Source organism: Loxodonta africana, chromosome 12 (assembly GCF_030014295.1).
Source record: "Loxodonta africana isolate mLoxAfr1 chromosome 12, mLoxAfr1.hap2, whole genome shotgun sequence".
Classification (NCBI taxonomy): domain Eukaryota; kingdom Metazoa; phylum Chordata; class Mammalia; order Proboscidea; family Elephantidae; genus Loxodonta; species Loxodonta africana.
The window spans coordinates 105,342,913-105,370,032 of record NC_087353.1 but is presented as its reverse complement, the minus strand read 5'-3'; the positions used below and the strand labels follow the sequence as shown (position 1 = coordinate 105,370,032).

The 27,120-nt window shown below is 55.6% G+C and overlaps 1 protein-coding gene across 5 annotated transcripts in view; it reads left to right on the top strand.

Annotated features, from left to right (window-relative positions):
* GTF2IRD1 (GTF2I repeat domain containing 1) overlaps nt 1-27,120 on the top strand; it is a 138,915-nt gene that overhangs the window by 15,604 nt on the left and 96,191 nt on the right. For all 5 annotated transcript variants that reach the window (XM_064296101.1, XM_064296100.1, XM_064296099.1 and 2 more), the window contains exons 2-3: nt 23,571-23,699; nt 25,951-26,092. In XM_064296101.1, the coding sequence (XP_064152171.1) occupies nt 23,577-23,699; nt 25,951-26,092 (265 nt within the window). In that variant the 5' untranslated portion in view covers nt 23,571-23,576. The remainder of the gene's footprint in view (nt 1-23,570; nt 23,700-25,950; nt 26,093-27,120) is intronic.

Sequence of the window (27,120 nt, the reverse complement as noted above, 5' to 3'; positions counted from 1 at the left end):
AACCTTAGGGGGCAGTGAGTTTATGTTCATGGGGGAGGAACAGCTCAGAGGAGGTGGGTGAGATGGTTGCCCAGCTTGAAGAATGGGATCAGTGTCGCTGAAGTGTATGTGGAGACATTGGTTGAATTGGTGTGTGGTTTGCCATGTATACTCTCAATAGTAACAACAATAAAATAAAATAAATTATATATAAAAAAAAAAAAATAGCAGTGATTGATCGTGGCTAGGGGCAGCAGTAGGGCTCAGCCAGGCCTGAGAGCCTGAGTGGAGTTTGGATAGACAAGTAGCCTTACCCCCCAGGAGTGCTCTGTGAGGGAGGAGAAGACTGAGGCTCAAAGAGGAGAAGCAAGTTGCCCAGCATTGCACAGCTCCACGCGGGGCAGGACTGGCGCCAGGCCCGGACCTCCTCAAGGCCTCATCCATGCTGGCGCTGGGACCACATGCTTTTGGTGAGGGGGCTGCCCCAACATCGGTCACCTTGGCTACAGAGAGGGGTGCTGTGGCCTAGGCTGGGCTCCCCAGGCCCTCCCCATCTGGGGCTGGAGAGAAGGGGCAGCAGGGACGCTTCGTGAAATCACCATTGGTGAATGGGGGCAGCCGGGCTTCCCTCCCCCAGTGGACAGGGGATGAAGGAGGTGGAGGTAGCCCAGGGGTGTATGTGTGAGAGCAGGTGCCCAAGCTGCGTGCACCAGAGGGGCTGCGGGGCACAGCATGGTTGTCCATGGATCTCCAGCTCCCCGTGATCCTTTGTAATCGCATTCTGGTCACCTACGTGCTGGGCCTCAATTGTCTAGCCGTGGGATGGATGGTGATTCCCAACTGCCTCCCTTCCAGGGGCGCTGGGGAGTCCGAGATGATGGTGTCCCTGACAGCTGTGAGGGGGACGGGGCGATGGGTAACACCAGTGAGCACGTGTGAGTGTGCAGCCTCCGAATGACGGGGGTCACGCGCTGGGGGGCTGATGCCCCGTCAGCTGCTGGAAGGGACCATGCACCTGCCACGATGTCACTGGAGCGGACTCTGGCTTGGCCGTGACTGATGGTGATCTGTGCCTACAGCGCACAGTGGGCCTGCAGTAGGTACTTCAGTATTTGTGAAGGGAGTGAATGGGACGCGGGGTCCCGCTGAGCGTTAGCCATGGTGTCTGCGTGTGCACGTGCATGCACGCAGGTGGGCGGCCGGGAGGTGGGCCACGGCGGGTGTGGCTGGATGTCAGGGGCCTCCCCGTTGTGTGTAGGAAGCGTGTCCACTCTGGAGTCAGACACCCAGGCACCTAAACCAGTTGCTGACTCGTGGCGACCCCGTAGGTGTCAGAATGGAGATGCTCCCTCCACAGGGCGTGCAATGGCCATGGTCTTTGGAAGTAGATGGCCAGGCCGTTCTTCTCAGATGCCGCTGGTGGACTTAAATCTCCAACTTTTTGCTTAGCAGCCAATCACAGTAGCAGCTCCTACCACGCGAGGACTCTGCTGGAGAGTGACAGGTCCCACCTACGAGTCGCTTAACCCTCTAAGCCCTGGAAAACGGCTTGTTGCATAGGCCTGGTGTTGCTCGTGAGAGTCCTGCCCAGGCCCCAGCACAGTGCCCTTCTGGCAGGTGACTCTTAGTTTTATTGCTAACTCACAGCTGAGCTCAGCGCCTGGCAGGTCTGAGTTCCTGGTTAGTGTCCACTCTTGCTCGGAACCTCCCAGAGCTCCCAGACATCATCAGGCCTCTACTGTATTGCCCTCCCTCTAAACCTTCGCCTTAGCTGCCCCCGCACTCTTGGAGCCAGCTCTCCCCACCCCCACGCTCCAGCCACCCTGGTTGCAGTGCTGACAGACACTCTGGGTCACCATTTACACACTCCAGCTTCTCTTCCTGCCCAGGAGCTCTGGGCAGGGCCCATGCCGGCTTCAGCCAGTTCTGGGTATGGCTCTCAGCAGGTGCAGGGAAATGCCGGGCAGTCAGTTGGTGTTCCCTGCGTCCTGCAGATGGGTACCAAGCCCGGGCTGTGGGGAATCCAGGTCTGGGACCTGGGAGTCCCTGGAATGGGGAGTGCAGTGAAGAAAGGGTCCTGGCGGGTATGGCAGGGGGTATAAAGGAGCTGGGAGAGGGCGGAAGGACATTTGGATTGGGGGAAGGGCCTGTGGACAGGCGAGAAGAGAGGAAGGGGCTCCTTCCCTGGGAGGGTGACTGTGATGAAGGTTCTGGAATGGGTTTGGGGGTGGGGACGCCGGATACCAGGAGAGGGCTCCTTCTACCTGGGGCTAAGGGTGAGAAGGCCCTTTGAGACTTCAGTTTACAGATGGGGAAACTGAGGCCCAGAGAGGGGTGGTGTCTAGGGAAGCAGGCCTCCTAATGCCCAGGGCAGCCTCGGGCTGAAGGGGTTGGGCTGAGTAGAGGGCGCAAGGGAAGGAGGGAGGGGGCCAGCTCATGAATGTGGTGCTGGGTTGCCAGCTGGGCTGAGAGGCCCATGAGCCAGCACCCCAGGATTAGATCACCCATAAATGATTAGCTTTTTTCTGCCAGCCTCTTCCCGACAAGAAAAGGCCTGACGTTCCTCCTCCAAGTGGTTCTTCCTGAGCAAGGCATGTTTATGTCTGGCACAGGGTCCCGGGAGACTTGAAGGAGGCCTCTGCACTGCCACGCCCCAGGGGCTGGCATCACCCCAGGCCTGGATGCTTCCCCCAACCCCGACACCCAGCCCCCAAGCTTTCCACATACCCTGATGAAGAATATACAAATATACACTCTTTGGACGAGCCCGGAGAAGCTGCCGGTCCGCCCAGTGGGAGGACGGCCAGCTTCCCTGCCACCCACTGAACACCAGGCCTGCAGCCCCTAGGCCCACACCTGCAGGAACAGAAATACCACTGTGCTGCTGTTCTGGAGGCCGGTGTGAGCTCCCCCCAGGTGCTGGGCTGTGGTGATGTCAGCGCGAAGCAGTCAGCACCATCATCTGTCGTTACCTAACGAGTGTTCGTGACCCACCCACCCTGCGCAGGCACTTCTCCTACGTTCTCCTGTGGGCCTCCACGGCTGAGAACAGCACAATGAGGACACCGTTTTACATGAGGCCACTGAGGCAAGGAGCAGTGTAGTACCTTGATGGGGGCCAGCAGCTGCTAATCGCAGGGTGGGGACTTGAAGCCAGCTTTGCTTGACTCAAGCGCATGTGTTTTCCCGCCCCATTATGTGGAGAGAGACGGGCTGGTACAGACGGAGGGCAGAGGACCAGGCTGGCCAGGGTTGGGCGTGATGGGGTCGGAGGTGCCGGTGGGAGGGCCTTGGACGCCAAGGATGGCGGTGTTTGGCTGAGCTTGACTTTGCATCTCCTGCACTCTCAGACTTCCTGTTTACTTTAGCCATTTGTCCATTTGCTCGACAAGGATTGATGGAGTGCCTACTGGGTTCCACTATTGCCTGTCTGCTAATTTGTCACACTGTGGTAGCTTGCATGTTGCTGTGATGCTAGAAGCTGTGCTATTGGTATTTTAAGTATCAGCAGGGTCACCTGTGGTGGACTGGTTTCAGCCGAGCTTCCAGACTAAGACTAGGAAGAAGGGCCTGGTATAAACTAGTTGTGAAAATTAGTCAATGAGAACCCTATGGATCACAACAGAATGTTGTCTGATATAGTGCTGGAAGATGAGCCCCCAGGTTAGAAGGGAGTCACGATGCACAGTAGCCGCAACAGTGATGCGAGCAGACCAGCAATGGTGAAGACGGCGCAGGACCAGGCAACGCTTTATTCTCTTGTACATGGGGTTGCAGGAGTCAGAGCTGATTCAGCAGCTGTGTACCAGGCACTGTTCTAGGGCCTGGGGACAGGAGTGAACAAAACACAACTCCTGCTGTCATGGTGCTTTGTTCTGTGGGGGAGGCTGGTAAGACCACCACCTCCCACTGCCTCTGCAGGTTGGCCTTTAGTTCTGGCTTCCATTAGCTAGAAAGAACTGGAGATTGGTCATGGGTGGGGCCCCTTCATTGTCCTCCTATATTGGCAGAGGGCCCGGGCACAGGGGCTCTTGCCTTGGTATCTGGGCCTGGGGGAAAGGGTGGGGAGACCAGGGGCCAGTGTCCTGTTGGGCCTGACCTATCCTGACTCAGAGGCTTTGGGCCCAGTTCTGGAAGGACCTTGGTAGCCTGGCCCCAGCCAAGAGACAGAGAGTGTCTCCATCTAACCCTGTTTGTTCAGGTTTTCCTCTCCCTAAAAAGCCAAGCCCTTTTTGATCCTTCCATACCCCTTCTTTCTTTGCTTCCTTTCCTGCCCACACCTCTCCTGCCTCCACCTCTTCACCCCCATGCACTGCTCAGCGTGTCTACCCAGTGTGCCGCCCAGCCCTTCTGCCGTCCCTAATGCCCTCATGGCTCCTTGGCTCCTGCTTCCTCCCGACCTCTGACCTCCCTGCCCCTGGAACCCCACAGCTGGATCTCTTCTGCTTCCCCTCCCTTTCTGGCTCTTCCTCATCACTCCTCTTCCTTCATATGCTCCTTGAACACAGGAGCTCCCCAAGCTCTCGGCCTCAGTTTCCCTTTTGATTTCTCCCACTGCATTCTGCCTGGGCCGCCTTTTCCACTTGGGTTCCTCTGCTGACCCCTCTCTCTCTCTCAGATCTTGTCTCTCCAGCCTAGAGCCCTCTACCAGTCCCCCAGCCCCCTTGTCACCCACAGGTTACTGAGCGTCACCCCTCAGATGGCCTTCAGGTGCCCTAGACTCAGTGGCCCAGCTTCCTCCCCCTCTATTCCCTGCAGACCCTGGGACACCTCCATCTGCTTAGTCATCTGAGTCAACAGCCCTACTGGTCACCACTAATGCCTCTGTCTCAGGACCTGCCATGTCCACTCAGTCCTCTGGGATGGTTAAGTCCATCCTTCCCTCCATCTCTGCTGTTCCCGCCTGGTTCCTGCAAAAGCTTGGTGATTGCCCATCTGCCTGGCTCTGTTCATGTGCCCTATAGTTGATCAGCCATATCCAGCCAGAATCTCTCAAACCGACCACATCTTGCCCGCACTCCAAACTCCTCAGTGGCTGCTGTTACTTCAAAGGTGAACCCCCGAGATCGTTTGTGAACTCCTGGAGTGTTTTGTGAACTTCCGAGGTCCTTTGTGAACTTCGAGATCCTTTCTGAGGTCCTTCGTGAACTCATGCAATGATTTGAGAACTCCCATGGTCCTTTTTGAACTCCTGGAGTCTTTCATGAGCTTCTGAGGTTCCTTGTGAGCTTTCGAGATCCTTCCTAAGGTCCTTCATGAACTCCATGGTCCTCGGTGAGCTTTCAAGGTCCTTTCTGAGATCCTTCATGATTCCCGATGTCCTTCGTGAGCTTCTGAGGCCCTTCCCCAGGTCTGTAATGAACTCCTGAGGTCCTTCATGAGCTTCTGAGGTCTGTCATGAGCTCCGAGGTCCTTCATGAAATCCAGAGTTCCTTCATGAGTTTCCAAGGTTCTTGATGAGCTTCTGAGGTCCTTCTCGAGGTCTGTCATGAGCTCCTGAGGTCCTTCGTGAACTTCTGTGGTCCTTCGTGAGCTTTCGATGTCTTTTTCAAGGTCCATCATGAGCCCCTGAGGTCCTTTGTGAACCCCTGAGGTCTTTTGTGAGCTTCTGAGGTCCTTCCTGAGGTTCATCATGACTCCCCGGGGTCCTCCGTGAGCTTGTGAGGTCCTTTCCGAGGTCCGTCGTGAACCCCCGCAGTCCTTTGCGAACTCCTGACGTCCTTCATGGAGCTCCCATGGTCCTTCGTGAGCTCCTGGAATCCTTCATGAGCTTTTGAGGTTCTTTCTGAGGTCCTTTATGAACTCCTGGGGTCCTGTGTGAGCGTCCAAGTTCCTGCATGAACTGCAGAGTCCTTTGTGAGCTTTTGAGGTCCATTCTGAGGTTCTTTATGAACTACTGAGGCCGTTTGTAAACTCCTGGGGTCCTATGTGAGCTTCCAAGGTCCTTCGCAAATTTCCAAGGTCCTGCATGGACTCCTGGAGTCCTTTGTGAACTCCCAAGGTCCTTCATGAGCTTCCAAGGTCCTTCGTGAGGTCCGTTGTGAACTCCTGGGGTCCTTCATGAATGCCTAGGGTCCTTTGTGAGCTTTCAAAGCCCTTTCCGAGGTCCTTCATGAATTCCCAAGGTCCTTCGTAAACTCCTTGGGTCCTTTGTGAAATTCCAAGATCCTTTGTGAGCTTCTGAGGTTCCTTTGTCATTTTTTGAGGTCCTTTCCAAGGTCCTTCATGAATTCCTGAGGTCCTTCGTGAGCTTTTGAGGTCCTTCCTGAGATCTTCCGGTCTCTTCTGAACTGGGCTCTCCAGCCACACACAGCTGTGCCCAGCTTCCACCCCACTCGCTCTGGCCACCTTCTTCCCTGAGGTCTCTGCCCTGCTCAGGCCCAACCACCACATGTGGGCATTCCAGGCTGGTGATTTGGTCTCCTGGGCAGCCAGTAATTTGGCATGCCTTCAAACCCGTAGTCTTCAAATGTTTGTTCAGTGTTTATTTCGAGGGGAGGTGGGCACTGGGCGGGGGCAAGTCGTCCTGCCCACAGATGGACAGTGCCCTGTGCACCAGCGGGTGGCCTGCCCTTCCCCGGCCTGCTGCCTCCCAGTCCCCTTCCCCTCCTTACCTGGCAGACGCCAGCTTCTCTTTGAAGTTCCCCTCCACTCAGTGTCACCTCCTTCAAGAAGCCTACCCTAACCGGTTCCACCTCTGCTGCCGTCCTGTGCTGCTTGTGTGGCACGTATTTTTATTTTTAACTGAGGTATAACTTATTTGCAGTAAAGTGTATGAATCTTAAGTGTCCAGTGAAGAGTTTTTCCTTGGAACACCCATGTAAGCGCAGCCGAGGTGAAGCTGTGTTAGGCTGTGCCTGTCTTAGTCATTTTGTGTTGCTCTGACAGAAATCCCACAAGTGTGTGGCTTTAATAGAAATTCATTTTCTCACAGTTTTGGTGGCTAGAAGTCCTAATTCATCCTGCTGACTCCAAGGGCCTAGGGGAAGCCTTTCTCTTTCTGTCAGCTTTAGGAGAAGGTCCTTGTCTCGTTCCTCGTTTCCTGGTTCCTTGGAGACCTCCATGTGGCTTGGCCTCAGTCTTTCCCCATCTCTGCTTGCCTAATCTGCCTCTTTTATCTCCTGTAGGAGATTGACTCAAGACACACCCTACATTAATCCTGCCTCATTAACATAACAAAGATTCGTTCCCAAATGGGATTATAACTGGGGCATAGAGGTTAGGATTTACAACACACATTTTTGGGGAGACAATTCAATCCATAACAGTGCCTTAATCTTTTCTTTTTTCTTCTGTCTATTTTGGTGTAAATGTCCTGTCCCCAGCCAGCCTGGGAATTCCTCATGGCAGGAGCAGCTGTCTTGGTCCCAGCGCTGGGTGGAGCCCTATGTGTCACTGCTGGTGTGTAAGCCTGTGGCTGTGACCCTCCTGTGTCATCGTGCGTGAGGGCGGCAGAGGCTGTGGCCGTGGGAACCTGTGCTTGCGAGCCTGGCCAGGGCCCAGCTGCAGGTGGACGCCCCTCCTCCCTGTTCTCCTGCCCAGGGGCCCCCTCCTCGGCCTCCACAGAGAGCTGCAGCCCCGCCCGGGGGGGCCCTGCCGGCTGCAGGCTGGAGCTTAGTCTCCAAGGCCACAACGTCAGTTGCCATAGGCACGCGGGCTGGAGTAGGGATTGCGATTTCTCATCCTGGTCACGCAGACAGCGGCCTCCCCGGCCCGCCTGCCAGGAGCCAGGCTTTAAATAACGGGGAAACCCGACCCTGGAGAGCTGTCTGCCCGCCCTCCTGAACGGCCTCCCACCCTAGTGGGGCAGGACTGGGGCGCTGTACCCCGTACCGCCAACAGGCCCCCATCTCCTCTGGGGAGCCTGAGTTTGAGAGTTCTAGTTGTCCTAAGTGCCCAGAGCACAGGACATGGCCCTGGCTCGTCCCTGGGGACCCCAGACTGAGAAAGGGGAGCCCACCTCTTTGGAGCCCCCTCCCCACCTGAGAGGGTTGAAGCCCTCTCTCTGGAAGCGTGGACTAAGGGGAGACAGGGCTTCCCACGGCCAGGCCACACGTTTGGCCCTTCCCCCAGCTCCGCAAGGAGCAGGCAGCGGCCTCCCTGTTTTCCCCTGGAAGCAGCTGGAATCCTGTGCCTCCCTGGGCCCTGCCCTTTGCCCTCGCCTGGGGACCTGGGGGGCAGGGAGTGGCCCTGCTTTCCTGCCTTGGGAATGAGGCAGCGCAAGGAGCCGTGTTGGTTGGTGGTTTATTTTTTTAAGAATGAGTTTCTGTTATTTCTTTACAAATTGTAAAAGGAATGCCTACTTTGATAATGTACAAAGTACGGAAAAGTAGAGGGAGGAGAAGGCATTTGTGGGCCTGGCTGCCGAGAGGAGCAGCCTGGAGCTCCCGTGCCAGCTGGTCAGTGAGTCCCGAGGCCGTTGGGCACAGCGTTGGTTTCAGGCCCCACTGGCCACTGTGACTGTTCGCCACATCCCCTTCATGTGTGTGGGTGGGTATATTTGTGATATAGGAAATGCTTCCGTGAATCATCTTTGTATATAAATCATCGCATTTCAATTTCCTCAGGGTGGATCTCTAGCATTAGAAGTTAGGAAGATTGTGGGCATGTTCAAGCTCTCGAGACATGTCACCAAGTTACTCTGCCAAGAGAACCGTGTGGCCTGAGGCCTCGCTGAGGGGGCAGCTGGGATTTATCACTGGACCTGATGTTATGGGGCTGGTGGACTGAGAGAGCTCTTGGCCGTAGGTGTGGGGTCTGGTTTTCAGAGCAAGTCCAGGCAGACTCTCCTAGCTGTCTGCTTATAGGCAGGATGGGGCGAAGACTACACCCTTTTACTTATAGTAGGACAGGATTAGAAAGGGGCAGCTGCCGTTTTCTGTTGTCTGACTGGGTGACCCACTTCCTCATGTCTTTTAAAAACATTTCATTGAAAAAAAAAGTTATTTATTGTAAGTGAACCAAATAGTTGCTGTCACACCAGTTCAATTCATGGTGACCCCATGTGTGTCCGAGTAGAACTGTGTTCCATAGGGTTTTCAATGGCTTGATTTTTTTTATTGTAGATTGCCAGGCCTTTCTTCCGAGGCACCTCTGGGTGGACTTGAACCTCCAACCTTATGGTTAGCAGCCGAGCATGTTAGCCGTGTACACTGCGCAGAGATTGCATTGCAAGTATAACAGCTCAATAATTTTTTACAAACCAAACCACCCAGGTAATCAGCACCTAGATGGAGAAACAGAACATTGTAAGACCCCCCCCCACCCCAGAACCCCGTTCATGGCCACTACCCCGCACCACCCCCGCGCCACACACACACAGCATAACCACCATCCTGACTGTTAACATGGCAGCTCGTGCTTTTGACCTTTACATAAATGGAATCCTACAGCAAGGCCGCCTGTGCCTGGATGTGTCATCATATTGGAGTAGTTCAGACATGGTGTTGCATGTCATGTGGTCTGTTCATGTCTTTTCCAACACTTTGGGCACCAGGGAGGGTGCGATGGGAGCGAACATGTGGACACTGCACAGAAATTAGAATTCCGTCTGAGTTATTGTAGGGTGTCGGGCAATTGTTTCCCTAAAGGGTCTGCTCTAGTGACGAGGAAGGAATCTGTTGCCCCCGTAGCAGTTGAGCACTTGGAGGATGACGTCTTCGGGTGCCCACAGAGCTGGGGTCCGGTCTGTCCCCTCTGGGTAGTTTCCGCACACGGACGTGGAGGCGGTTGGATGAAGCCCCCTCCAGCTCTGAACTCTGACACCGTAGTGTACGCTCGGCAGTGCTGAGAGTTTGTTTTCTAGCATGGTTTGAGTTTGTTTGCTCCTGCAGTTCCACGTACCAACTCGGCTCACTTTCTATGAAAAGTGAGCTGACCTTGACCTCGGCCCACATTGCCCCACGGCCAAGGAGGCGTCCTTGTAGATACTGCCAATGTCTCCCAGATGCATTCACCCTCTTTTTAAGAGCCTTGGTAAGTGGACAGCTTTGACTTGACTACCCCCAGTGGTGGGGGACTCAGTGCCTACAAGGCAGCCTGCTCTTCCATGTGAGATAGTCCTCCCAATTGGAAAGTGTTTTCTTCTGTTGGACCAAAGCCTGTATCCATGTAAGTGCTGTGGAGCACTGTGGTGTAGTACCTCAGGAGCCAGTCCTGGGATCCAAGATCTGGTGAGCTGAGTCGTAACTGGACCTAGCACAGCGGGAGTCACATGAGAGTGCTCAGTAAATGGGAGCAGCTGGCGGTGGTGTTGTCTATCATCAAAGGCTATAACATCAGATCTCAAACTTGGCATGGGCTTGAAAGTTACCTCTCTCAACCCCTTTTTCAGAGCTCCAGTCCCTCCATCAGGCATTCCGTGGGGACTTTGTCCAGTGTTGGATACCTGCCAGGGTGGGGCTTGTTGCCTCTGGCACTGTTGACTGTCTGGGGACCAGGACGGGGGTGGCTTGGGGTGGACCTCGGAGGCTTGGTGAGTGGGGTCCTGGCAGAGGCAGAACGGCAAGATCCTCTGTGTGCAGGTTCCCTGATAGGAGGAAGCAGGTGGCAGCCGCAGCAGGAGAAACTCAAGTCTGATGCTTGGACAGACTCCTCGGGGAAGAGGATTGACTATTAGTGGGATTTATCAGGAGAGTCTCGGAGACCTAGGCCTTTAGAAATAGATCCCCTTGGCAGTGAGTTTATGTTGATGGAGGAGGAAAACTACCCAGAAAAGGACAGGGAGAGTGGTTGGTTGCACAGCTCAGAGAATGTCATCAGTGTTGCTGAAATGTACAGGGAGAAACTTGAATTGGGGTGTTTTTGCTGTGTATACTCTCAACACGAACATCAAAAATAAATTATTAAAAAAAGAAAAGACAAATCCCAGCAGCTCAACTAGCGTTGTTATTTAATCCTCCCAGCAATTCAGTGAGGTAGTTATAATTTGGCCTGTTTCACAGATGAGGAAAGTGGGGTTTTGGGAGACTAGATAACCTGCTTTAGACCAGTGTCCAGGAAGGCAGGGTTTTCCATTCTTGAACAGTGCTTGGCACCAGGGCCTTTAAAAGTTTGTTGGATTTATTTAGTTTTATTCATATCCTAGCTTATTTTGGAAGTGATTTGAAAGACTTACAAAGAAACAAAATATAATGAAATGGCATAAAGAAGAAAGTAAAACAAGGGTTGTGGCCTATAATGGAGCCAAAAGTGAATGAGAATTTGAAAAAAAAAAAAATGCATATCATAAGGTCTGTTTCTGGTAGGAATGCATTCAGCTGCAAGTAACCTGAGAAGCAGAGGCTTGAGAAGTGAGGGGTGTGTTTCTCTTGCAACAAGAAGTCTGGGCGTTGTGGTCCAGCCCTGCCTGGTGCAGCTGCTCAGGGGCATCGGAGAGGCCAGTGCCTCCTGTTCTCTGGCTCCTCTGTCTCAGGCAGGGGCCTTGGTCATCCTGGTCTAAAGGGCCTGCACCTGCCAGGCACGTGGAGCAGACAGGGATTGCGCAGCGCAGGCTTTTTCCTTGGAAGCCCTGCCTTTTTATGGGGGTACCAAGTCCTTGGGGACTTTGGCTTCTCTCATTGGCCAGAACTGCGTTATGTAGCTATCTTAGTTATCTAGGGCTGCTGTAATGAAATACCATAAGTGGATGGCTTTAACAAACAGAAATTTATTTTCTCCCAGTCCAGTAGGCTAGAAATTCTGAATTCAGGGTGCCAGCTCTAGGGGAAGGCTTTCTCTCTCCGTTGGCTCTGAGGGAAGGTCCTTATTTCTTTTCAGCTTCTGTTCCTTGGCAGTCATGTGGCATGGTATCCATCTTCCCCCATCTCTCCTTGCCTGCTTGCTCCATCTGCTCTTTTATATCTCAAAAGAGATGGATTTAAGACACACCCTATACTAATACTACCTTATGGACATGACAAAGCCCACTCCCAAATGGGATTACAGCATAGGTATAGAGGCCAGGGTCCATAACACACATTTTTGGGGACACAATTCAATCCATAACAGTAGCCATCCCTGGGTGCTGGGAAGCCTGGGAGTGGGAGTACTTTGTTTTCAGTAGAGGGGATGATTGGTGGCTCAGTGGTAGAATTCTCACGTTCCGTGCAGGAGACCAGAGTTCGATGCCTGGCCAGTGCAGCTCAGTCACTGCTATCGCCTGTCTATCAGCGGAGGCTTGTGTGTTGCTAGGATGCTGAACGGGTTTCAGCAGAGCTTCCAGACTAAGACAAGTAGGAAGAAAGGCCTGGCAATCTACTTCCAGAAACCAGCCCACGAAAACTCTATGGATCACAACGGTCTGCTCCACAGCCAGTCATGGAGAGGGTGCAGGACTGGGCAGTGTTTTGTTCTGTTGTGCATGGGGTTGCCATGAGTTGGGGGCCAGCTTAGCAGTAGCTAACAGCAACAGCAACAGCAGCGGTAGAGGAGGGTGACAGTATGGTCTGTTACTAAATTCATTGTCAGACACCAAAACAACCAAGTGATTGGGGAATAAACTGGAGGTCACACACGGGTGAAGGCTGAATTAAGTAGGATGCTTTTAACTGTGAGTAAAAGAAGCCTCCACCAAAAGCGGCTTGAGCAATGTGGGCGTTTGTTGTTTCAGGTCAGAGTCTGGAGATGGCAGATCTGGGGTTCTCATGGGGCCCCTGCCATCCCTCTTGTGGCCCCCAGGTGGCTGTTGTTGGGGGCATCAGGCATAGAAGGAGGAGGACATCCCCGGCTTCAGTCCCTTTCTGAGAACAACGTTCTCTGAAGCCCCTCGTGTGCCGTTGGCCAGAATTGGGTCACATGCTCCACCTTAAACCAACCCCAGGTGAGGGGAATGGGATTGTCCTGAAGGCTTTGGGAACCGCCAGGATCCACCCTCTAAGGAGCCCTAGTGGAGCAGTGATTAAGAGCTCTCAGCTGCTAACCGAAAGTTCTGCAGTTTGAATCCACCAGCCTCTCTGAGGGAGAAAAAACCTGGTGATCTGCTCCCGCCAGGATTTTTTATAGCCTTTGAAACCCAGTGGGGCAGTCGCACCCTGTCTTAGTCGTCTAGCGCTGTTATAAAAGAAATACCACAAGTGGATGGCTTTAACAAACGGAAGTTTATTCTTCACAGTCTAGGAGGCTAGGAGCCCAAATTCTGGGTGCCAGCTCCAGGGGAAGGCTTTCTTTCTCTGTCGGCTCTGGAGGAAGGTCCTGTCATCAGTCCTCCCATTGTCTAGGAGCTTCTCTGTACACGAACCTCAGGTCCAAAGGATGTGCTCTGCTCCTGGTGCTTTCTTGGCGGTGTGAGGTCCCCATGCCTCTCTGCTCGCTTCTCTTTTATATCTCAAAGGAGATTGGCTCAATCTAATCTTGTAGACAGAGTCTTGCCTCATTAACATAACTGCCACTAATCATAGAGGTAGGATTTGCAACACATAGGGAAATCACATCAGATGACAAAATGGTGGACAGTCACAATACTGGGAATCATGGCCTAGCCAAGCTGACAGGTATTTTGGGGGACACAGTTCAACGCATGCCATACCCTGTCACATAGGCTCACTGTGAGTTGGAATCGACTCCGTGGCACACGATGGGATCCAATCCCAGGGCTAAAGAGGGCCCAGCTGCCCGAGCACCTGCCTTCAGCTGGGCTCTGTTAGCAAGAAGCAGGAAAGGATTTGGGGACAGTCTTTGGGCTCTGCCAGGAGACGGAGCTAGGATGGGGACTCAGATGTCCTGACCACACACTGGCCTGCCTTCCCTGGCTGTGCAGCTGGGTGTCAGAATCAGGACCCCCAACCCCCACCAACTACAGTGATGGATGGACAGTGGGAGGGGGCAGGACCCAGGAATTTCAGCCCCAGTGGGGAGCCCTTGGGACAGGAGATGGAGTAGTCAGCAGTGGGCGAGGTGCTGGGAGGAGGGATCTCCCCCCAGAGGAGGAGGGACGTTTCCTTTTGTTTGTTCTCTCAAGCTTCTTTTTCCAGAAACACAAGCATATGGCAGCGGCTGGTGCGGGGGCCGTGTTTGGGTGGTGTGTGCTTGCCTTTGCCACCCTGCGTGGTAGTGTGTTTTCTTCAGTGGCTCCAACGCCCCAGCTGGTGCTGAGGGCAGTGAGATGCCAGGCAGGGGAGCTTCCTGTTTGCGGAACAACCCAGCCTCTCCAGCACCACCTCTGTCTGGGGTTTCTAATGGGGAAGGGATTGGAGAACTTTCCACAGACCTGGGCCTGAGCTTTGCTGAGGTCTGAGCTCTGCGGATGAGGCCCTGTGAAGGGGTGTGTGTGGAGTGAAGGAAACTAGTGAGTTTCCTGTGGCTGCCATGACAGGTTACCACCGACGTGGTGGCTTAAAACAACAGAAGTTCATTCTCTCACGGTTCTGGAGACCAGAAGCTGGAAATCGGTTTCGCTGGGACAGGGTTAAGGTGTCAGCAGGGCCGTGCGCCCCTGGAAGAGAACCCATTCATTGTCCCAGCAGGTTCTGTGGGCTGCTACCAGCGCTCCTTGGTTTGTGGACATATCTCTTTAACGTTCAAGGCCAGCACCTTCAGATGTCTCTGCTTCATGCCCCACTCTTATGTTATGGATTGAATAGTGTTCCCCCAAAATGTATGTTGTTATCCTAACGCATATACTTGTGGATATAATCTCCTTTGGGAATAGGATTTTCAATGTTATGTTAACGAGGCCGTATCAGTGTAGGGTGTGTCTTAAACCTAAAGACTTCTGAGATACCGAAGAGCAGACTAGGCACAGACAAGCACGTGGAGATCTCTGAGGAATGCTAAGAGCAGCTGACACGGGTTTTCCCCCAGGGCGGAGAGAAAGCACCTTTCCCTGGAGCCAGTGCCTTAAATCCCAACTTCTAGCCTCCTGAACTGTGAGAAAATAAAATTCTGTCCATTAAAGCCATCCACTTGGGGTATTTCTATTACACAAGCACTAAGAAACTGAGGCAGAATTGTACATAGGGTTTGCATTTAGGGTCTGCCCAGATACTCAGCTTGATCACATCTACAAAAATGCTTTTTTCGCATAACATTTACATGTTCTAGAAATTAGGATGTAGGCATCTTTTGGGGCCACTCTTCGGCTTACCTCAGGTCCCCAAGGTCAAACTGGAGCAACCATCTGGCCAGCAGGCTCCCCTCTTGTTTCTACCATCTAGGGAAAGGGCAAATGGAGGTTCCCAGCTGGCCCTCCCCGTCTCTTCCCACCCCAGCCCTGTCGCACGAGCCAGGAGCCTTGTGTACATGCAGGTGGGTACCCCAACTTACATGCCCAAGCTGTGTCCACCCTCCCAGACAGTTGCCCCTTGGCCACCCCTCAGGCCCAGGGGTGCACCTGCAGCCGCACGTCTACCCTTGGGTGCGTCTGTTCTCTGTTACTGCTCAACAAGTAGGCCGGACTTAGTCATCATTTCTTGTTTCTGGCTCTCATGTGGGCTCTGAGTGGGCTCCGCGGGGTGGTTCTTGCTCATAGTCTCACCTGTGACTGCAGCCAAAGGTGGCTGGGGTCTGGCTTCCTCACTCATGTGATGCCTGGCACCTGGGCTGGGAGAACAGCCAGGGTTCTGTGGCCTTCTTTCTCCACTTGGTCTCTCCAGGAGGGAGTATCTTCAGCATAGCCGGACCTCCTTACGTGTCGGCTCAGAGCTCCAAAGGCAGGTGTTTCAGAGACAGAGGAGAAACCTGTCTGTCACCTTTTGGGACCTAGCCTTGGAAGCCCCATTGCTCACTTCTAGCACATTCTACTGGTTAGAAGTTGGTCACTGAGGCCAGCCCACATTCATGAGGAAGAGTATTAGTTCTCCCCTTTGAATGAGAGGTGGAGGGCCTCGTGGTGCAGTTAATGCACTCAGCTGCTGCCAAAAGGTTGGAAGTTCAAGTCTACCCAGAGGCACCTCAAAAGAAAGGTCTGGCAATCTACTTACCAAAAATCAGCCGTTGAAAACGCTGTGGAGCACAGCTCTACTCTGACACCCATGAGGTCGCGTGAGTTGTTGGAATATGAGTTAGCGTTGGCTCTGGATGGGAGGGATGTCAAAGGATTTACTGTCATGTTTTAAAACCACCAGAGAGGAGGCCTCTTGGGGGCCCAGAGCCGGAACCCATTTATCTGGTGGATTCCAGGGTCCTGAGCACCCAGCGTCTAGAGGGGGTGTGGGCCCTGGGCGGTGTGTCCCTTAGGCTTGCAGGCTGCTTGACTAGGAGAAGGGCCAGTGCAGGGCCCTCTGAAATGCAGGCCCAGGCCCTGGCTAAGGGTAGGACAGAGTGCAGAGTGCTTTCTCCTGGACACGTCCTAGAATCCGTCCTAGAATCCGTCCTAGAATCCTGACCGTGGTCTGGGCTAGAAGTGCTTCAGCAGTCAGCTTCCTCCCAGCCTTGCCCCAGACCCCACATCCTGGGCTGTTGCCCCTCCCGCATTCTTCTCATTCTGCCCTCGGCCCTCACGGCCTTTGCCCGTGTCTCCCTCCCCACCTTCTTCATGTTCCCTAATTCTTCCAGGCCTTCATAGATGGGCCCTCCCTCGATATTCGACAGTCCCAAGGAGTGCCCAGAGGAAAGGAATGGGGCTTGTCCTCCAGGAGCTGGTGGTCTCATGGGGCCCAGATAACCTTGCATCCTGGCAGAGGGGAGGTGTAGGGAGCAGGGAAGAAGGGGCTATGGGGCCTGGCCAAGAGGCGGCCAACCATCCCAGAGCGTCAGAACAGGAGACACCTACGTGCCTGACAAGGTAGGAGTTATCCAGACAAAGGGGAAGGGTATTTCTAACAAAGTGTCATGAATGGAATTGTGTCCCCAAAAATACGTGTACCCGCTTGGCTAGGCCATGATTCCAGTTTCTTGTGACTGTCCACCATTTTGTCATCTGATGTGATTTTCCTGTGTGTTGTAAATCCTGTCTCTGTGATGTTAATGAGATGGGATTATTGGCAGTTATGTTAATGAGGCAGGACTCAATTTGCAAGATTAGATTGTGTCTTGAGCTAATCTCTTGAGATATAAAAGGGAGAAGCAATCAGACAGGGGGACCTCACCATCAAGAAGCAAGAGCCAGGAGAATAACGTGTTCTTTGGACCTGGGGTCCTCGCACTGAGAAGCTCCTCGGCCATGGAAGATTGATGACAAGAACCTTCCCCCACAGCCAACAGAGAGAGAAAGCCTCCCCCTGGAGCTGGCACCCTAAGTTTGGACTTATAGCCTCCTAGACTGTGAGAGAATAAATTTCTTTGTTAAAGCCGTGCACTGGTGGCGTTTCTGTTACAGCGGCGCTGGATGACTAAGCCACAGAGGGAGCAGCATGTGCTAAGGCCCAGGAGCAAGAGGTCAAAGAGTGTCTATGAACCTGCAGGATGGAGGGAGGGTAGTGGGCAGTGAGGCTGGGAGCTGTTATGGGTCAGATCAAAGCACAGGTCTGGTTGGCTTGCTGTGTGGCAGTGGTTCTTCATGGGGCGGTGAGCCCCGTTAGGGCAGGGCTGTGTCCTGTCTGCCTCTCTGTCCTGGCTCTGTGGGACTGGGGCTGGCCGGCCTCTAAGTGTGCTCATTGCTTCCCAGTGGACTGTGCTGGGGTTGGTGCCAGGAGGGTGTGCGTTAGTGTGTGCACAGGTACACGCATGTGTGAGTGCATGTGTGTTTGGGTTGCTAGTGCTCACATTCACCCGTAGATCAGAGATGTGCTTGCCAGGTGCACCCCTTCTTCCATTCCAGCATCGGCTGTGATCTTACAGTGGACGCTGTAGAGTGGACACTCAGTGAAGACCACCAAACACGTCTGTGTGCCCTGGAATGAGGGCTGTTGATCTCCTAGTCAGCCTCCTTCCTCTGTGCTCTCTACAGAGATACAGTATCGTCATTCATGCACCCAGAGAACTCTTGTTCTCCCTTCAAAACCCATCTCAGCAGTCATGGGGGCAACCTTGTTCAAAAGACCCCCAAACCAAATCAAACCCATTGCCATCAAGTTGTTTCCGACTCATAGTGACCCTACAGGACAGAGTAGAACCGCCCCATAGAGTTTCCAAGGAGTGGCCGGTCCTGGCTCTGCTGCCCCTAAGCCAGAGAAGGTGGCAGCCGAGCCCTGGCCAGAAGTGCCGGGGACAGTCGTCCAGGCCGGGCCTTACTTCCTTGTCACTTACTGTGTGGGCTCTGGGCCCCTTTGGGTGTCCTCTCTGTGTCTCTGGGGCCCTGAGCCCTTGGTGTGGGGACTGGAGCCCTAGGCTTCCACCATCAAATACCCAAAACTTCCCTCAGTTCCTCTTGGTTTATCACCAGCCAGGAGGTTGGCAGCCCTGTGTGTCCATCTAACCGTCCAGCTGGCCTGTCACAGCAGGTAGGGTTCCACAATTTGGCTCTTCCTGTTGAGATAGAGCCCTGTCCCCTTGAGGCTGTGTCTGATGTCCTGAGTCTCCTGCTGGCTTTATCACTAACTTGAAAAAAAAAAGTCCCTGCCTTTAAAACGGGCACAGTTTGCCCTGTCCTGCCTCGAGCCTGGAGCAGAGGTCACAGACGTCAGAACGCTTGTCAACTGAATGCAGCATCCAAGGGTGGAGGGGAGGCCCAGGCCCTGGTCCAGGCTCCCTGGTGGGCAGCCACTGACCTGTGGGCCTGAGGGTGGATGTTCAGCCTGGGAGGGGAGTGAGGAGCTGGCAGTGGGGTCCTGGGGGTGGGGGGTGGTGTTGAACCCTTGGGTGCAGGAGCATCTAGAGTGTTGGATGGGGAGAGGGTTTTGATGTGGCTGAGCTGGGCGTTTGTCTGAAGCCCTGTTGGCCTGCCTATACGCCCTTTTTCCACCAGGCTGTGCTTCACTTGGTCAGGGTCGGGGTGTCAGGCACCAGCCATGGCAGGACCTGTTTTCCCAGATGTCCAAGCTGTGGGCAGCAGAAAGCCAGGCGATAGGCACGAAGACACCCCTTCTTAGCCTCCCAGCTGGCGGGAGCACCTGATGCAGGGTGTTGAGGATTGGAACCCCGCTGCAATCCTGTTTGGCCTCCCTGGCCCCAGGCCCCCACCCTTGGGGCCGGATCAGCCCAACTCTGATGTGGACATGCTCAGCCAGTCTCTGGCTCTGGACAGGCCGGTCTCCAGCTAAATCACTCTTATCTGGGCGAGGAACCTGACAGGGAGGGAGGCTGGCAGGAAAAGCTGAGCTTCCCGGAAACTGGAATCTGGATGTCAGAGTGGAAACAGCCCCAGAGACCCTGGCCGTGGGTCAGTATCCCCTAGAACCTAAAAGTGCTGTTTCTAGGCTCTACTGTGAACTTGTCACCTAGAGCTGGGGGGGTGGGGGGGCAGGAGTCTGGGAGTTGGAGCAGCAGGTGTTGGCGACAGCTACCACACCTGGGCCGCACAGCTGACGTTACCCAGCCGTGCTCTGGCCAGCCGGGGGCTGAACCCAGGCCTCTTAGTCCACCAATCCTCCCGGTTCCCCTCGGTCCACTGGCCCAAGCTCTGCCCTGGGGGCTCCATGGCACAAGGCTGCCCCTCCCTTCTGGCCCTTTGATTCCTCTCCTCATCTCCTGCCTTCACTGTTTGGGGGCTCCCCTCCCTTTGTCGTCTCCCTGGAGTAGCTCCCAGCCCGTCTCTCACTTACATAAGAGAAGTTGAAGTTTTGGGCCCAAAGGTAGGATCTGAAATGTCCACTGGCTCCTTTTCCTTGTTGTTGTCGCTCTGTTCTCAGCTGCTGAGTTAGGCGTTTGGACTCCCGTGCTGTGGGGTGAGTGAGGGCTTCCTGGACACAGAACTTCAGCGCTAAACCAGGAACATTCTGGGCAAACCAGGGCAAGCTGGTTGCCCTGGCTGCGTGTCAGCTGTGAATTGGGTCAGCAGGTCATTCCTGGTCCCCGAGTCACCGTGGGTGTGAGGAACACAGTTCTCCTGCAGCTTCATACAGACAGACAGACCGCATCTCCACTACACCCCGCTGATGGCCTTGAGCATGTTGTGTGCAGTGGGAAATTGTCCACTGGGAGCTTCTAAACAGGACAGTGACATGAGGTTCGTGCTGAGCAAGGTCACTCTCACTGCTGTTTGGCAGCGGGACGGTGCATAGGGGCAAGAGGAGGCAGGAGCCCAGTGCGAGGCTGATGCCGTGGTATGGACAGGAGGTGGGCTGGCCGTGGGGAGAGGTGGCCAGATTTGGATGCGTTTTGGAGCTGAGCTAGCAGGACACTGGTAGATTGTTTTAGGAAGCGTGGGAAAAAGGCATCAAGCGAGATGCCCAGGTTTTCAGCCTGAGCCCCTGAGTGGATGGCAGAGGAGGAGCAGACCTGACAAGAAACTGGAGGCCACACACACTTGCGTCGCTTGTTAGACATGACAGAGCTGTCGGGGAGGCAGCATCTCAGGGGAGAGAGGGCTAGAGATGTAAACGGGGTGGCGGCGGGGGGGCACTGGCATTTAAAGCCGGGCTGGAGATCGTGGCGAGGAGGGCCCTGGACCAAGCCCAGGGCCACGACATTGAGTGGTCAGTGCCAGGAGGAGGAGCCGGGAAACCAGCCTGGAGAAGAGGGTGGGATGTGGGAGGAAGCCCTGCGGAGCAGCCAGCAGGAAACCTTGGAGGGCAGCATCCTTGTGGCCTCCTGCCTCCTCTCTCCCACCCAGGAACCAGGAGTGGCTGGGTCCCTCTCATGAGGGCTTCCTGGCTGCGTGTGCACGGGTCAAGAGCCAGCTGTCCATCACCTGCCTCCCTCCGCTGATATCACTTCTGATGACTTCTCCTGGGTGCCCTTGAGCAGCGCTTGGGCAGCCTCTGGCCTTGCCCCTGCCCAGGCCTCTCACCTGGCCCTGGCCCTGGCCCGGCCCCCTGCCCTCCACTGGGCCAGGCCTGGGTTGCCCAAGCTGTGTCACTCTCCCTTTCTCCCTGGGGTTTTTCTGCTGTTATCCCATGGGCCCTTGCCTCATGGTTAATCCCTATCACTCTGCGTGTCTTCTGTTCTTTATAGTTTTTGCATCATTGGGTGATATTTTCCCTCCTTTTTCTTTTTCAGTTTAGAACTAGCCCCACTTTACAAATGAGACAACTCAGGACTTAAGTCATTTGTTCACCCAGCATGGGCCTTGTGGGCCGGGCTGGGAGGCCTTGGCTCCTGGCCTGTACTCTTGCCCCTCTGCCCTGCCTGGCAGTCCTAGCCACGTGGCACCTCCCCTCTCTGGAGGCCCTGGATGTTTGGGGGGACTGGTCTTCCCCTCCCTGTTCCCCGAGTGCACCCAGCTGCCCAGCAGTACTTCCTGCCTAAGTGGATTAGGACCTCTGCGGAAGGAGCCGGCAGTGTCTGGGCCTGTCAGGACGCCAGGGCCGTCTGGTGCCTTCCTGCTTTGTCCTGATTGGATTTGGGCCTCAGCAGCTGGGAGGCCAGCAGCCTGAGGCCTTGTTGGGAATGGCGCAAGGGACTGGCCACCAGGATGGCCTCAGGGAGGGGAAGGAAGGGGAGGCATGGTGAGGCCTTCAGGCCCCCAGGCAGGCAGCCCTGGCTGCTGCAGGCCACCTCTCTGCTGGGTCCTTCATGTAGGCTGGTCACAGGGCAGATCCTTGGGTGGGCATCATGCCCACAGGTTGTCACCGGCTGTGACTGTGGGTTCCTTCTGGTCCATACACATGTCCCAACCATGGCCTGCCATGCCTTCAGCATCCCATAATGCTGTGGATTTCAAACTTATAAAACGTTGACCTGTAGAAGGAAAACATTTTGTAAACACTCAGAAGTGAACCGAAAACACGTTTTGGCGGAGTACCGACCGACTGGCTGTTAAAAATAAATATTTATGTATAGCCAAGAAGCTGATTTTGGCCAAATCCAAGGCCAGAGCCAAACCCCGGTCCGTCCCTGGTTCCTCTGATTCTATTGACACCTGAGTCAGGCCCTCTGACCCTGGTTCTGGGTGAGCATCTCGGACTTTTTCTGGTACAGTCTGTGGCTGGACCTCATGGCCTTGGCCTGTCCTGTACCCTGGGCACAGGGCTGGGCCCTGGGGGAGCAACAGTGATGGATAGACCTGGTCTTTGCCCTCGCGGAGCTGGGGTGGGGGACAAGCACCGTAGTAGAGCCCCCCACGCTGGGCTCTATCTTGTAAGGCAGCCTAGCCCACCATGGCCATGTGTGTGAACTCCTGTGCCCCTGGTCTGCAGGCAGCAGAGAGGCAGGACTTGCAGACACTTCAATGCCTGCAGCCCTGCCACGCACTAGCTCCCCCTGCACTGGCCACCAGCACTGGGTCAGGGGCCAGGTGCAAGGCCTGGCGTGGGGGGCCTCTCCATCCTGACCACAGCCCTCACCTTTGCTTGGTGGAGGGGCAACTGCCTGACAGGCCCTAGAGCAGCCTGTGGAAGGGCCCCTCGGACCTTATTCCCTGGATCAGGAGGGGAGGGGCGGGACTGAGGGAGGGTGATCTTTGTGTCTGGTTGGTGCCCAGGCTAGGCTGAGTGGTACCAGGAGCGGCGGCCGTTCCGTGCCTGGGGAGCCAGGGGTGGGGAGAGCAGCCCTGGCCTCCAGGGGCCCTGTGACAGCAGGACAAAGTCCTGTGTGGGGAATCGCTGGTCTGAGCTCAATAGCCCCAGAGGTATCATCCCACGACTCTGAGGCCAGAGTCCCAACGGCCGGGCTGGCAGGGTGGGGGCATTGCCCCAGAGACTGTGTGGCCTGATCAAAGTTGTGTGGAGGGCTCAGAGGTACGGGGGAGCGCAGCAAAGGCACCTGACAGGGCAGGAGGAGGGCAGCCTGCCAGCAGAGGCAGCAGTTAAAGCTGAGTCAGCCATCAGTAGCTGGCGAGGGTCCAGGAAGGGTACTCTGGTCAGAGGGAACCGAACCTGCAAAGGCTGGGGAGGCAGAAAGGGCACTGGTACCTTTCGGGGGACGAGGCAGCTTGGAGTGCCTCACGCGTGGGATGTGAGGAGGGGTTGGGGCAAGGGGTTGGAGCCAAGGCCAGGAGGGGGTGGGACCAGATGGGGAGGGCCTTGAATGCCAGGCTAAAGAATCAAGACCTATAGCCCTGTGGGCAGTAGGCAGCTGGAGAGGGTATGTGGCGAGCAGGGGAGGGCCTTGAAAGCCAGCTTGAGGCAGTAGGGAGCCATGGAGGGTATGTGAGCAAAGGAGGGCCTTGAAAGCCAGCTTGAGGTAGTAGGGAGCCATGGAGGGTATGTGAGCAGGGCAGGGCCTTGAAAGCCAGCTTGAGGCAGTAAGCAGCTGTGGAGGGTGTATGAGCGGGGCAGGGCCTTGATTGCCGGGTGGGGGCAGAAGGGAGCCATGGGGGGTGTTTGGGCAGGGTGGGCTGTGGCCAAAGCTATGTGCATAGGAGTGTTGGCCATTGGGGCCTGCCAGGCAGACTGGTCACGGTACTGGGCTTGCTCTGGGGTTGCAGACTAGGGGAGGGGGGCGTGCTGTGGGGCTCACCCCTCAGTTACCCTGCCATCTGTGCCTACCATGTGTGGGGCCTGTGTGTGAGCCGCTCTGTGTCCAGCCCTGTTCAGGCTCTAGTTCCATCATGCATGTGAGACGCTTGGGTGCAGAGAAGGCCAGCTCTTGATTCATCACACCTGAGAGGGAGAGGTGGCCGGGCAGCTTGGGGTGGGCAGCCAGCACGTGTGCCATACCTCGAGCACATGCCCACCGCCTCCCCTCCCTCCCTCCAGGCCACCATGTCCTTGCTGGGGAAGCGCTGCGATGTCCCTGCCAACGGCTGCGGGCCTGACCGCTGGAACCCCGCCTTCTCCCACAAGGATGAGATCATCACCAGCCTCGTGTCTGCCTTAGACTCTATGGTGAGTGCCCCTCTCTGCCCAGAAGAGGGGTGAGACCTCTGAGCACAGGTCCCACCTCTGCCACATAGGGGCGCCTTCACTGACCTGAGCCTCAGTTTCCCCATCTGCAAAACAAGGGCCACAAGTGAGGCCAAGTAGGTAAAAATCTGGCCCCGGAATAAACACTGGTTCCTGGCCCTCGTCCCCTTGTCCCCTCACCCCTTGTCCTCACATCACTCACATCATCACCTCTTGCCATTCGAGCCCTGTCCCTGGGGTGTCCCTGAGCAGATGGCCTCTGCGCAAAGCCCCTGTGGCCACGTCAGCTGGTCACACTGCCGTAGGTGTGGAGGTAGAGCTGACGACGGGGCTGACAGCCCTGCTCCAGCCAGCACCAGAGCCACTGGCCACGTGTGGCTGTTTACATTTAAACTTAAAGTTAAAAATTCAGTTCCTCTGTTGCACTAGCCTGTTGGCAGTTGGAATCTAACCAGGCGCTCCTTGGAAACCCTGTGGAGCAGTTCTACCCTGTCCTATAGGGTTGCTATGAGTCGGAATCGACTCGATGGTAACACGTTTGGTTTTGGTTTTTAATAGCTTGATGTGGCTAGTGACGACTGTCTTGGGCAGTGCAGAAATGGAACGTTACCATCACCACGGCAAGTTCTATTGGACAGCACTGGTCTCGGGGGTGTTTCAGGGTGCGATGGAGGAGCCGATGAGCCTGTGACTACCCTGGTGGCATGAACAAGACAGGCTAACCCTTCTTGGGTCCCTCTAAGACTCTTAACCTGGCAGTGACCTGACTCCTGTTTCCTCCAGAGTCCCTGGGCATCTGCAGGGGGTTGGGGCTAAGGTGAAGGCCACTCACACACACCACGCAGCCCTGCCGCTTGTTGCCAGCATGTCCTCGTAGCCCCAGGACCTTTGGGCAGGTCCACTTCCTGCCCGTGGCCTCAGTTGAGACATGACGGTGGAAGGAAGCATCTCTTAGCTCTGATGGCCACTCCTTTGTGGAAACAACCAAACTTGTTTGTTTCACTTTTTTGTCACTGTTCACAGCGTTGAGGCCATGAGCTCCCTGAAGCCAGCTTGTAGGCAGAGGGAGCGGCAGTTTCTGTTTTAATCTTAAACCAAACCAAACGCATTGCTGTGGAGGCATTTCTGATCCGTGGCGACCCCCCCACCACCTTGTGTTACAGAGTAGAACTGCTCTGTAGAATTTTCTTGGCTGTAATCTTTGTGGGAGCAGATTGCCAGGCCTTTCTTCAGCAGTGCTGCTGGGTGGGTTCATACTGCCGACCTTTAGGTGGATAGATGAGCACAAAATGTCTGCGCTACCCAGGAATCTCAGAGAGCTAGAAATGAATGCCCCCACAGGAGAGCCCTGCCGGTCCCCCGCTCCCTCTGGAGCATGACTCCAGGTTAGGGCTGGCACGAGAAACAGGACTGTGGCCCAGAGAGTTTAGGGAACCTGCCCTGGGTCACACAGCAGCAGAGCTATGATTAAAGCCAGGCTCCTTGACTGTCAGCCGAGCACTACCTCCCTCAGCTAAAACCAGCATTTATCAAGTGCCGACTGCATGCTGTAAGCTTCACAGGCAGGGTTCCCTGGTGAGGTAGGTCTGAGGCCTGAGAGGCTAGTGGTCTTGGCTGTTGTAGGGTCCTGCCTGGGGGCCACCGGCCTCCTAGGCAGTGAGACTGCCACTGTCAACATGCGCACAGGTGTTTCAGAGATTCCTCCCGCCCACCAGGCCTCGCTGACTCCTCGCTGTAGCCCTGGGAGCTGGCAGCTTGCCCCCACTGTACAGATGTGGAAACTGGGGCCCAGAGACGGCGTGACCTGCCCCAGGGCCCACAGCGGGAAGTGGTGTGGTGGGAGTGGAGCCTGGATCTGTCCAGGCTGCACCTGTCTCCTCCTCGTCATTGAGAGCGTCCAAGAGCACCCAGGCCAGGATTGCCCCCGAGGCTGGGGGAGAGAGCACCCCCAGAGCAAGGAGGACCTGCAGGGAGGAACAGAGCCCACGTGCCTTGGCCGTCCCCTTCAGGAGCCTTCTGCCCCTCCAGCCCTGTGACCATACGTTCTTCCCACCCTGACGGCCGGTCTCTGGGGCGTCATGTATTCACAGCAGTGTGGATTCTCAGACAGACCAGGAGCACTGAAGGGGCGGCCTCTTCATGGAGCTGTTGCCGCTGGGGTCTCAGGCAGCTGACGCGGGAGGTGTCCTGGGGTAGGGGACCTTGCCCAGCTCACAGCCCCTGCCCCCCACAGTGCTCTGCCCTCTCCAAACTGAACGCGGAGGTGGCCTGTGTCGCCGTGCATGATGAGAGCGCCTTTGTGGTAGGCACCGAGAAGGGGAGAATGTTCCTGAATGCGCGGAAGGAGCTGCAGTCAGACTTCCTCAGGTTCTGCCGTGAGTACCCAGCGCCGTGCTCCAGAAGGTTCCCTGAGGGCAGGGACTTCAGGCAATCTCCGAGTCCCCAGCCGTGCCCATCGGGCACTCGGAGGGAGGACGAACTGGGCAGCTCGGGGCTGTGCATGTGTCCTGAGATGGAGTTATTGGGGGGCCAAGTGTGTGTTGATAGAGCCTGGCTGACTGGGGCGGCCAGACTACCAACTCCCCCTGCTTGTTCACACCTGCCCAGTTCCACCACTGGACTTTGCACCCCTGAGCACAGGAGCTAGCACACTGCTCAGCTAGCATGTATTGAGCCCCTGCTGCGTGCATGCCCCTTACGGATGTTAACTCGTCTGTCCCGGCATCAGCCCCACGAGGCAGGTGCTGCCATATTATATTAATGTTACAGCCGTAGTAGCCACCTCACAGAGGCTCGTGGGGATGAAGTGCCCAAGCCCATGTGCAGCACCCAGCATGGGCCGGCACAGGAAGTACCCGATGAAGGCAAGCTGGTACTGTGCTGCACAGGGCTGCAGGCCAGGCCATGGGCCCGCGGAGGCGTGGTGCACTAAACCACTTCCCCAGGGACACACAACTGACAAGTGAGGAGGCAGGGTCCGAGGCTTCTGAAACCCAGGTGCTCTCTGCTGCATCCTTCAGAATGGGGAGGCCAGAGAGCCTTCCGTCTGCTGTGTCTGGGTGCTGCACTGGCACCTCTGTGGGCCCTGCTGGGGGGCCCTGGGTGCCCTTGGAAGAGACCAGTGGGCAGAGCTGTCACCTGGGAGCCCTGAGGCAGAGGGGCCGTTCTGAAGCTGCCAACTGCTCATTGTTCCCCTGGCCTTCCTGACCCCACCTGACCCAGCCCTGCCTCTGTATTCTATCTTCCTGGGCGTCCTCGCTCCCATCCCAGGCTCCACTGTGCTGCTAAAGGACCAGCAGTTCCCAGGGCTGCATGTCTCTTCTAATTCTCTGTCCTTGCCCACACCGTCCCCTGCCTGGAAGGCCTCGCTCCTCTCCTCTGCCTGCCAGATGCCTCCCTGCCT